General features: G+C 41.8%; 1 protein-coding gene across 5 annotated transcripts in view; it reads left to right on the top strand.

Moving 5' to 3' along the window:
* Nucleotides 1-218: 218 nt before the first annotated feature.
* The window catches only part of pleca (plectin a), a 96,656-nt gene continuing 84,215 nt past the window's right edge, over nucleotides 219-12,659 (top strand). For 4 of the 5 annotated variants that reach the window (XM_069716683.1, XM_069716684.1, XM_069716686.1 and 1 more), the window contains exons 1-2: nucleotides 219-534; nucleotides 3,803-4,016. In XM_069716683.1, coding sequence (XP_069572784.1) covers nucleotides 3,806-4,016 — 211 coding nt within the window. In that variant the 5' untranslated portion in view covers nucleotides 219-534; nucleotides 3,803-3,805. Of the gene's footprint in view, nucleotides 535-3,802; nucleotides 4,017-11,388; nucleotides 11,688-12,659 lie in introns of those variants that run through there. The other variant, XM_069716693.1, reaches the window with a different exon arrangement.

Here is a 12,659-nt window from a genome sequence, read left to right on the forward strand (position 1 = left end):
CCTTCACCTAACCTGAACCCACTCGGATATCTTATGGATTATAGTTTCCCTGAGAGGCTCTTCGTGAAATAGCCTGCATAAGCAAGAATAAAACTCGGTCTGAAGGGCGCAACGTGTGACGAAGCGACAGCCTCCGCACGCTGCAATCAAAACTGACATGAGCTCAGTTATTTTTTTTTAAATTTTACATGCGCACCGAGCGCGCAATCAAAACCTCTCATCTCCATCCCGGTGAGTGCCTGCAACTTCGCCCGTGCCGTTGTAGCTCCTAAGCAGGAAGGGGAGGCATGCAGGCTGCAGGCTGAAGGGCGCAGATTCCTCCTGTCGGTTCGCCCCGCATGCAGCCCGGATCAGTTCAGGTCTGAGCGGCCGCTGCATCCCACACGCAGACTGCAGGACGCAGGCGCGACTCCCGCTGCGGATGAGGATGATGGCTCTCTAAGTTTGAGGAGGTCTAACTGGGACGAATCCACCGGCGGTACCGTTGTTGTTTTCCACGGAACCGCGGCGACAGGCATCCTGGATATTTTTGGCGTGAGTAAAGCAGGAATACAGACTATTTATGATTCATGTTTTTTTGCCGCATCGTCGACGCTGTTAATCACATGATTTAGTGCCATTTTAAAACCTATTAGAAATATTCTGACATTTTTTTTAATTTTTTTTTTTTTTTACTGTGACAAGAGCGATGATGTTTGCACCCTAACCTGCCCAACAGCAGGTGCACCTATCAGGTATGTCCTCACTGCGGATCAAGTCGAGGAGCCTGATTTCAGGTGTGGCGATGCAGTGCAGCTCGAGCCTGAATAGCTCAAGTTTTCTGTTGAGGATTAAGGACTCGACAGCTTTGTCTGTAAATGATAATCAACAGATCCACTCCTGATGAAGTCCATCAGTTGTTGGAGCAGTCAAGGCGGATAGAGAGGAGTCTCCGTCAGCTGTCAGTGGGATTCAGCCTCTGTCAGTCTTTTCATACCAGCACACACCACTTAACTTTCTTCCATTTTCTTCCAAGTCCCCTGAGTTTCAGGAGCATGCTCCCTAGGGCTCCTCGGGGTTGCCTGGTAACTAACGGATCACCCTTGATGCTTTGAGCCTGCTTGGATGAAGGCCACAGAAGAAAGTTCACAGGGAATAGTAATAGGTTGGAGGCAGGAGAGCAGAAGTGATGTGTGCAGTGAAGATATGAATTATGTGTACGCATTATCTCGAGATGCTTTTAGCGCCTTACTGTCAGGGCATGGCACTACTGAAGAGATGATCTGCAGTACAGTAATAATGAACTCGGAGAGATTCACTCATGACCGGATTCCGTTGGATTCGTAGCTTTGAGCGGTGCCTCGAGGTCACACTGAGGTCACTCCCCTCTCTGCTGTGTGTGCAGGCTGTTTTAGAAGCGCTATGAATTTTTAACACGAGTCCCTGTAACCTTTTAAGCAACCAAGCCTGCATTTTCCCGAACGCTTTCTTTTATTGTAAATGAAAGACAGCATCCTAGAGTCCCAGCTGAGCCCAAAAATCTGTGTCAGCTGACTGGTACTGGGTTTTTTTTTTCCTCCACTTAGATCAGTCAATGAAGTGCTACAGGAAAGTATAATATGCATGTAAGTGCTCTACTTCCAATGTCTTACAGAGATATGACATGATGAGCTGATCTTAAACTGGTAAAACACACGTTTTCCTGAAAAGAAAATGTCTTGGGTTGTTATAATGTGTCACTGTAACAACTGTCATGTGCAGATGTTCAGTTTCACACTTCCTTTAATCCTGAAGTAACCTTTTGCTAAGCTGACTCCATGCAGTAAATGTGCTCTGAGTTGATCTCTCTTTATTCAAAAAAAAAAGGTTTAATTGTTCAGGAGATGAAATAGACAGTGTTGCAGCGCTGCAGTCATAATAACTTACAGTAGCCAGAAATAAGATTTAGCTCAATCATAACCTGAATGTGACCCGTTGTCTGAAACCCTGTCGATGTTACTCCTGAGGCTCTGGTCCTGTCTGGTCCTGTCTGGTCCTGTCCAATCGGAGAGGCCGTGGCGGCGCAGCCAGCGCCCCTGTGGGGAGAGCATCCTGCACTGGATGGTGACTCAGCTGAAATGAAGCTGGGTAGCGTGGTGACGTTGTACAGTGCCCGAGCAGCACCTGCCCCACTCCTCACAGCAGCTCTCTGTGAACAAGTCAGGCCTCCAGCATTTTGGTGAAAAACACTCCTACTTCAAACAGAAAGCCTGAGCACAGAACTGCAGCACTGAGCTTTTGTCCTTGGTCTAAATATAGATGCTCCAAAATAGGGGTGGGCAATAATTCAATACCGTGATTTCTGAAGTTTTGCATCCAATCGTTCATCTTTGGATTTAAAAAAAAAAAAAAATCATAGGCTATGCCAATAATTAAGAGTGGGCTGCAGTAACCCATCAATTGGATTGCGTTGTCATTTTGCCAAATTGACATTGTAAAAATATTCTTACTGATTACATCATTTGTATTTTAACTATATTGTCCAGTCCTGCTTCAGAATATGATTTGAATCACTGTCTGACATCAAGTAAAACCTCCTCGAACTGTACAATTAAGCTCATGATTCATTTTTTTTTATTATTATTATTATTTTTTTTAGACCTTTTCCACCTCTAAATATAAATTGACAGGCTAAAGTGTCTTAAAGGAAAAATTAGGGGTTGTATTCTCTTATCAGAGCAAGATGTTTTCATTCACAACAGCAGATTTTCTATGGAAGGAGACAGTGTGCCTGTCGCTTTAAGAGCGCGTTGCATTATGGGTCGTCCGCCGCTTAATATTAAGCTCGCAATTGCAAGCTTACAGTTGACAGCTGACCAAAGTTTTCTGGTCCAGTTGAAGTAGTTCCAGCATCTTTATCCGAGAAATGGACTTTACAGAGTTGTTTTTCAGGCGCTTAAGAAATAATGTGTCACAGAAACTCATGCTAGCAGAAGGTAAGAACTCAAGCAAATAAAATCAATTAGCTATCTAATTGATTTTTTTTTATTTATATACCCTCTGTATTGGTCAGCTGTAGTTGTGACGATACTTTAAGTTGAAAATATTAAATGTAAATATTGTCCAAAATATTCCTTGTTTCATTCAAAGTTTGCTTTCAAAATTTAAATCAGTAGGGGGTTACCAATAATACTATCAATTAAAAGTGATAGTTTATATTATAGAGCTTCGTTCTTTAATATTATAATTGAACACTGTATTTAAAAAAAAAAAGGAAACTAAAGACCTCTTTCTTTAATTAGTCTTTTAATTTGAAATGTTTATAGCGTTTTAATTAAGTTGTTATCCCTTGTGTGCGTGTTATATAAATGATTTCTTTTAACACTCTTGTTTTACTGAAGTAACTTTAAGTCCTGTGCTTTTATTTTTTTGATTTATGTTTATTTTTTGCTTCTATTTTTGTGTGCTGTTTTAATTTGAAGCACTTTGGGCTCCATGTTTGTATGGGAGGTGCTACGTAAATAAAGCTGATTGGGGCGAGTTCTCCCACCATCGTTTACAGGACTCAAACCACGTCTCATGAAATGGCCAAGAGGTTTGATTCCTGTAAACAATGAACAGACAGTTTCTCATCTCATCTGCTCATTTGGATAATGTGCTTAAGCAGGAAAAGTACCATTTCCACTGAAGTAAAACTGAATTATTTCAAGGTTTAGGTGCCGTACCACTTCCGGCGAATATTTGGGGATGCCACGGCACAGCAACCAATCCATACGAGACTACAGAAATAATAAAGGTTCTCCCTGTTATGATTTGTCTTCATGCTCTTACCATGTCCATCCAGACCATGGAGGAGGTGAAGGACAGGCCCAAGAGGAGGCCTATGGTCCGGGCTGCGTCGGAGGAGAGCGCCAGTGACTTAAGTTCAATAAGCTGGTCTCCGTCCCCCGGAGACACGCTGCCCTGGAACCTGCCCAAGCACCACCGCATCAAGCGCTCCAAGTCAGCCTCTGGAGATGTTCTGGACCCGGCAGAGAGAGCCGTCATCCGCATTGCAGGTAAGATGCTCGCAGGGAGGTAGAAGAGTCTGCGGGGGGGGGGGGGAAGAGATATTTATGTGTTGAAAGACTGTTCTAGCCACTCGTTATCTTTATCTTCCTGCGTAGTGGATATTTAGTGTAACACTGGCTGTTAATGCTGCAGCTCGTGTAGCGTTTCATGAGGGAGCTCTCCTCTCAACTGTTGATCATGTTGAGCATCGAGAAAGGAAATACTTATGTCTGAGCATTAGGCCCTACTGCAGCACTGGCCTGTTTCCTGATGCTGTTGACTGTTGCTTTACTTCACTGAGTCTTGATTACATTCTGTATTTGTGTATTTTACAGCGAATTATTTTCTGATGGTGGATGTCTGTTTTCTGTGGTTGTTGTTTGGCATTGCAATGCTTTCATGCTGTTGACATGGGTCATGGTGAATATTATTTTATATGCCGTTTTTGGGTTGACCTACGTTTGTTTAGTTTAGAGATGTAAACATGACTGTTGGCTTTAGCATGGCCCATTCATTTAATCATTTCCCCGTAAGCCTGGTCACACACAAAGTTCATAGTTTTTCCACGTGCCTTGTATTCAGCTAAGCATTAGAGAAAAACCTGCTCAAAATCTGATTTTCCAAATTAACTTGACGGTATATTTCTTATGATGGTTTGAGGCGCTTAAAAAACATTAAAAAAAAAAAAAATGCAATGATCCACTGTTACAATTTGCATATATACTGTAAACTATACCTCAGAGTCTCTCGTAGCTACATTGTGTAATACGAGAGAAATAGTGCCATCTCTTATCTCCTGGGGGGTTTCAAGCTGCTTTCAGTCTCTTTATCCACCAGAGAGCTTCTCCAGGTCCTTTACTATGAACTATCTGAACACAGTGAGGCAGGGATTAGATGAAGCAAATCGCTGCCTCAGCACTTCCTGTGGCGGGCATTGAGTTTAGATTGTCTCTTCAGACCACAAACAGCAACACGACCTCATCCCCCCTCCCTCCCCCCTGGTCGTTTCTAATATTGATTCGGCGGGGTGGGGTACTGCAGCGTGACTGGATGGATTGTACTCTACACACACACACACACACACACACACACACACACACACACACACACACACACACACACACACACACACACACACACACACACACACACACACACCAGCATGACGGTATGATTTCCAGCACTTATGCAGAGTTTATGGAGGAGCTACAGTTCAGGGACAAACTGGGTGATTTATTTCTGGAAAAAGTATTGACTGTAATGTCAGTAAATGTGAGCAGAATACAAAGGATCCGATGAAATATATGGGTGACTGTATCAGTGTTGGCTCGCTGCCATAACGGCCCTAGCCCCACTCATTAGCCTCGTGAGGACACGTCCACGGCCGGAGCCGGAGCCGGAGCTTTATCTCCCGACAACATGATCGTTGGTTATCAAGCTGCAGACAGTTTGAGAGGCAGGCTGTCAGCTAACACTAAATAAGAAGACTGCATCAAGGTTTTTGTAGCTTTCTGACATCCAAGCTTATCGATCAGATAACTGCAACTCATGACAGTAGCTGTGCTGACATCAGTACAGAGTGAGAGTGATAACACAACGTGCTTGTAAAAATAAACTTGAAGGATACACAGTTCAACAGAACTACATGGAGCGTGAATTGTCCTCATGCCACATGTTGTCACAGCCATGGCTATGACAGATTTTCCAGTGTTTCTTTCAAATGACTAAAATGTCATTGCTGTCCCAAACCCACCACCACCACCCCCATAAAACACAGGAAGTGCACTACATGTTATGTAACTCCTCAGGAAATTTCCCTCTATTTTCATTTTGCTGGTGTTTTTCACATCTGCATCTGAAACATAATGTACCTGAAATTTATAGTACTTAAAGGCCTACTTTTTTTTTTTTTTTTTTTTTACCTGCTAATGACATCATCACTCTGGTGCCCCTGTACAGCTTCTAATCTGTCTTGTTTGGCAAAGTGCTGGTTTATATTGGGTGGCTTTGACCCAGGTCTGTTTGTGGTTAGTCCAAACGAACTCAATATCCTGTTTCTCAGTGAGAGATACCTGAAGAGTGTTTAGCTTCACCAAAGCCAGAACAAGACAAGGCTTTAAGGCAGAAAGAAAAGGGAGCAGAAAAAGGCTTTTCCCTTTTGGTGAAAGTACTCCTGTTTTCTCATTGTCGTAACTAGATTAATATTTTTCTTTCTTTTGAAGTAAATATTCTCTCTTACTCTGTTCCTTCCATTATGTAACCTTATCCCAAGTTAATATTCAATATTTAATTCTCTGCTAAAGAGAAACCTCTATAATCTTAAAATATCAAGCTTCCTACTAGTTTGTTCTGTTCTGAAGAAACACAGATTTGAGGAAACGTCATAGTTGTGCTCCTAATGGATGCACATAAATTATTCAGCGCTGCTTTCAGCATGGGATTTTGTTTTGTCCGAATAGTGAATTGTAGATCCATTATTGATTTTTATATTTACTGTCTTCACCGTTGCCTGCATCAGCACTGTTAAGGATATTTTTGGGACCCTGAGATACTGCTGTGCATCTGACAAGCTTTCTCTGTCTTTCATACATGGTGTCCAGCTTCATGTACATGCTGTTAATGTTGGGGATCAGACTCGTGCCCACAACCCCGCCGGGCACATGTGTAGTATACACACTGGTCACTAGAGGACAGTATCCAGAAATGAAATGTGGCGTGTCTGCATCTTTCTGATCCACTGATCCTTCTAACACTTTGTTTTCATTCACCAACCCTTCATTCAACGCCATACTGGGGATGTTTATCGGAGACCTGCAGAATGAAATGTGTACTCGGTAGTAGCATGTTGAGCGCAGTTGGTAAACGAAACAAGATTCAGCCTCAGGAAAAAGCAAAACGGAAAAGGATGTGCCTTGTTGGGGTCATTGGCCAAACCAGGTTGTAAATATCACTTTTCCCCAAATTTAATTAATGCTTCACAATGAAAGCAATACATCGCTTTCTCATCTGACATAGTTTCACAAGGTTATGTTAAATCGGTCAGTAAGTTTATTTAAATAATTCGTGGCGAGGCATATTTTTCCTTTTTGTGAAGGCAATGAATTCTAACTTGTTGTATTTTATTTACCACTTTGTTCTCCGCTTCATGTGCGCTTCACTTGTAACTTAGATATTTGCTACATGACGTACTAAATTAATCTAAACATTATTACACATTATCTGTGTGCCTTTAATGAACTCTCACTGCATTTTTATTTATTTATTAAACTATTGGACTATTATTGATTGGACACTGTTGTGCTTTTGTTTTTTTTAGCTATTCTTTTCCATCCATCCATGTGTCCGTCCTTCCATCCATTAGCTAAACCTGCTTGTCCTTTTGGAGGGTCACGGGGGGGCTAGAGATGATCCCAGCTCACTTTGTTTTGTGTATTGTTTTGTACTGTAGTTTGACTAGATTTTATTTTAATTGATTTCTTTTAATATTATCATAAGTGCTGTAAAAATCTGCCTTGTTGTGAAGGCAGCATAAGCCAAGAGGAAACTCCTCATGGATTTTGTGAATGTAGAGGCTTAACAGATTAAAAATAGTCCGTCAGTCATTCACCACAGTCACGACCACACTGGAACAGTGATGCTTGCCTGTCTGGTAGGAAAAATTATGTGCTTACAGTAATGTGTAACTCTGGACCACATTATCCAGACACTAACTACGTTTCAGCCTCTTTTTTAGCATTCAGACCACCAACCTGTAAGCAAGTAACCAGGCAAGCTCTTACAAACACAAATCAGTCAATACACAAACAAATCAGTCAATGAACAGTGAGGAGGAGGTTGTGTCCTTCCTTAGATGTTTTGTGGTTTTCTTTTATTTCAGCAGAGAACATAAATTAGTGGTGCAGCCGGGGCGGAGAGGCTTTAGTTTGGTGATGTGTGGGAGGGCCGCTTGGCACTGCAGTGTGTCACCGGAGCCAAAGCTAGACAAGCAAACAGAGAGACAAAAGTGAAGAATTCTCTCCGTGAGACACCATCCGGTGGCCGGTGACGAGAAAACAGTGGGATGTTTTTTTTAAAATTTTTATACCCGTACTGTGGGCCAGGCGGAGAGGGCACAGTTCAACTATCATGCCTGTATACTATCAACATAAAAGAGCCATATTATTCTGTACAGTCGGAAGAAATCTAACTGTATGACTGTTCTTTTTATCCTATAAATATTTTTAGGCTACGCTGGGATTGATGTGGTGACCTATTGTCAAACAGTCTTTGTACAGTGACAATGTTTTCCTTGATTTTCTGTTGAAACGGTTTGACTTTTTTTTTTTTTTGTCCTGCTGTTTACTCCAACAAGTCGCCACTTTTACTTTTCTGGAGCCTGACAATGATTATTCTGATTAGTTTAGGTCAATATAAAAAGTAATATTTGGGTTACATGATTAAAATGTATAAGTTTTGGTCTACATGCTGTATGTTTCTGCATAATTGGTACACAATAAACTGAATCAGTTGTCTAAATGGTGCTTTGCAATCAGACTGCCTCCTCTGCTGGATCACAACTGTTATTTATTTGCAGGCTAATGTCTGAACAAACAGATGTTAGTCCACAAATAGTTTCTGTCCTGTTGTTGATTTGAGTTTCTAATTCAAACCTCAGCTTTAACGCTGTCTCTGCTGGAACGGATTGCAGTTCAACACAACACCATCTTTGTCAGAAAGTTTCTGGAACTCATAACTCACCGCTGGAGACGCACACTGTACATGGGTGGGTGGCTCCAAGTTGCAAAGTTGTACTGATTATTCAAGAAACTCAAGAGTGTAGAAAGATTTCTGACATTCCTGATGTGAAGGATTTATTACGATACATTTTGCAGCTTCAGGTTGATGAAACTCTCTTAATTCTCCTGATGGCTGAAAAAACACAAACTCCCAGCTGTATGAGAAAGTGATCTCACACACACACACACACACACACACACACACACACACACACACACACACACACACACACACACACACACACACACACACACACACACACACACACACACACACACACACACACACACACACACACACACACACACACACACACGTGTGCTCAGGCTGCCATATTCTGTTCTGCCATATTCTGTTGCTTCCAGACACTGACAATGTGGCACATTACTATTCTAGCTGTCCTAATGTTATTGCCCAATAAAAGTTTATAAATAACACAATTATTAGTGGTATTTTGATACTTTACCCCAGCTGTTTAGCTCGTACAGATGCACACAAGTAATGAGACACTCACAGTCTAATCCATTTTATATTGCACCATTGCATGAACTAGTTGAACTTTTCACCGAGTCAGTTTCTGTTGGCGTGTGGTCATTTTGAGATTTTTACAGTATTCACACACCCACTGTACTTGCTTCCAAATAGGATTACATTTTTACATGCAAAACTCGGATGCAGCTGGCAACCTAATAACCACATTATGAACTTCTGAATTTTATGAAGGTGTGAGAACTTCAGAACCCATATATTTTGCATGCTGGTTCCCTGTAATGGTTACTGGGACACTTTAAATGGTTGCACCCAGTTTTAGTTTCACATTTGTCAAATTTGAAGCACGTTACTTTGTGGGTCGTGCACATCTAACAAGAGCCTACTTTTTTTTATAGGTGGTGGAACTTTTGAGGACAGTGTAACGTGCATGCATTTCATGCAAAGAATTAGATCTGATGTAAAAAAAAAAGAAAGAAAAAAAAGGCCTATACATAAACACAACCCTAAACATATCAAAGGTTAAAACGGTGAAATTTTATTGTTGTATGAAAAATATATGTTGAATTTGATGCCAACAATGCATCTCCACAGCATTCTGTAAACGTTTGGGAACTGAGGACACCAGTTGCTGGAGTTTTGAAAGTGAAATGTTGTCCGTTCTTCCCTAGATGGGTGACAGTTCTGGACTTTTTTTTGGAAAACATAGTTGTATAATATCCACTAATAGTCATTTAAAAGGCAGCAATAACAAAAGGAAGCCATGGGATGTTAACCTTGTGGTGCTTCAAATATCAACACGTGTGCCAGACCACATGATAATTTATGTTACTGTTGATAATTTGATAATCTCATTGTAAAATCTCCAAAGAATCGCTCCAAAGAACAATCAGCTTTTAGTAACACTGGAACGTTTTCTACAGAGAGCTTATTGGAAAGAACCGCTCATTGACTGATTAACAGTGAATTTCCTCTGAACTTTTCCAGTTTTCCTCTCGGACACAAGTTCTCAGTGCTTCGTCCAAGCACTACTTCCTTCGAGGAAGGTCCAAGTGGAGCCACAGTTTTTCTTGGCATCTCGACTGACTATTGTCGCTGCTTCATCTGCGAGGGTCTGCGACTAATTTGAATGTAGCAGTAGATCTGTGTGCTGTGGTCTTGGCACTGTACTAAACTGCAGGGCCTAAGAAATGAACTACTTGGATGTATCCTGCACTCATTTGTTGTCACTTGATAAGAACATCGCCTCAATGTAAATGTGAAAGGCTCAGTTTCACTTTTCCACAACTGAATCGGAGCAGAGAACTGAAGGGGACGGATCCTGGCAGGACGTCTTAACTTGCGTATATGTTGGCAAAACAAGCGCGTGATCCGGGCTACATATATTACACAGCAGATTTAAGTTCAGTCAAGTTCTTGTTTTATATCTATCTATCAAATGAAGTTTCACAAACACTTCCGAACTGTCAACCCTGTGTCGTGTTGCATAAATAAAAACTATACAGAGCGTAAAAGTATTCTGTGAAGCATCATTTTGGTTTATTTTGCCTGAGGGTGTATTCTTTTTAGAAAAGGTCACATGAGTCACATGAAACATTTAAAAGTCCCCTCTAAAAGTTGTAGCTGTAGTCTGCTTGGCTTTGTTTTGCTTTGTGTTATTCAGCACTGATCCAGTGTTCTGTCCTGAAGAGGTGTGGTTCTCTTAAAACTTAACAATCTGCCCTCTATTTAGTTTTGGGAATATGACGTGACTTTGAGGAGAACCGTGTAAATCTTCTGGGATTTATTTATTTATTTATTTTTTAAAGCTGTGAGTACTGTAGAATCCACTTGCCCCACTTTCTCCAGCAGCGGGAACTCAAATAACCCCACACAGCTCCGTCATTTGTTTTTTCATCGAGGTAGCCATGTGTGTCTCTCTCTGAGGTGGAGCTGGTCTGAACCGTGTGTGTGTGTGTGTGTGTTTGTGTGATTTGCAGTCCTGCCTCAACTGGTATCTATCTTTGTGGTGTGTGTTGGCCTCTGTGCCTTTAAGAGGAGGGTCTGATATGTGTGTGTGTGTGAGTGTGTGTGTGTGTGTGAGAGGGTATTTCTCAAGCAGAGGAGGGGAGTGGTGGTGGTCTGGAATGAAATGTACAGCTTTAGAGGGAATACTGTGCCTGAGTGTGGGTGAGGAAAAAAGGTGGGGACAGACAGATAGGTGGACAGATAGCCAGGAGGGCTTTTTGTGAAGCTCTTGAGGGGACAGAGATTCAAACTGCCAGTGGAAAGTTTAAAGGGAAAGTTTGAAGAGAGGAAAAGTGCCCTAACCCTGACTCAGTACCAGGCCATGTCCATGTATGACCCAGGTCAGCGGCTGCCAGAGGAGCAAGACTATGTTCAAGCCTATGAGACCGTCAGAGAGAAATACAAAGGTAACAATGCCCCCCCCCCCCTCCCCTCTTCTCTTCTATAGTAGTTTTAAATGACTGTCAAATGATGTTGAGAGCATGTTTAAATGGGAGGTGGGCGTGCTGAATGAGAGCATGCCTCAGTGAGTATAGTATGTTGAAACCTGTTTGACTTACTACCCTTAATTGGTTCCATACTGATTTGCACGGTTGTACTATGTTTCAAGGGGTGTCTCTGTGAACCGTAGAACCAGGAAGTATAACATTTCACCCGGAGAAATGACACGGACATTTGTCTTGACGCTTTTGCTCAGTTTTACTGGAGACATATCGTAACGTTATAGCTAGGAAACCGGTCTCCGTGGTGATTTGGTTGTGTTATGCAGGTTGAGTGATAGAAAACCTCTGTATGAATAAAACAAAGAGGAGTCCCGCCTGGTTATGTCCCTCACTTGTGTCCTGGCTTGCAGCCTCCGTCGCATACAAGGGAATCACTGGGCAGTGCGGTCACAGGGAGGTGTGACATTTGGCCTTGGTTGATTGGCACAGGTCCAACAGTTGCAACATGAATGATAAGAGCTGCCAGTCAACAGGCAGCCACATCAGAAGGAAAGTCGCCTGGATATATCTGGGTAAATGCTGACATGGTCGTGTTTATTTCGGCGTCCGAGCGATTGGCGGTCTGGACAACTTCAAGATGTTCAAGCACCTCATTTGCTTACTTAATTCATGAGTCTGACTTTGATCAATGAAAAATGACCTCATGACTTCTGTGCAGCAAGAAGCAGCATGTTCAGATATGTTTTTATGTTCTACTGGTTTATCAATATACAAAATATATTAATGTGAAATTTGACCACAGAAACCTTGATTGAACCGTTAAAATGTAATCATTCTGTTAACTGAAATAATGCTGACGTTGTTTAAAAGAAGCCAGAGCACATTTAATCAAATAACTTCCAAAACCGATTTCTGTTTATATTCAGTGTCTCTCCC

The sequence above is a fragment of the Brachyistius frenatus genome, unplaced genomic scaffold (assembly GCF_029030835.1).
Source record: "Brachyistius frenatus isolate BFR_SWC_R1_liver_20210118 unplaced genomic scaffold, ASM2903083v1 Contig_162, whole genome shotgun sequence".
Taxonomy (NCBI): domain Eukaryota; kingdom Metazoa; phylum Chordata; class Actinopteri; family Embiotocidae; genus Brachyistius; species Brachyistius frenatus.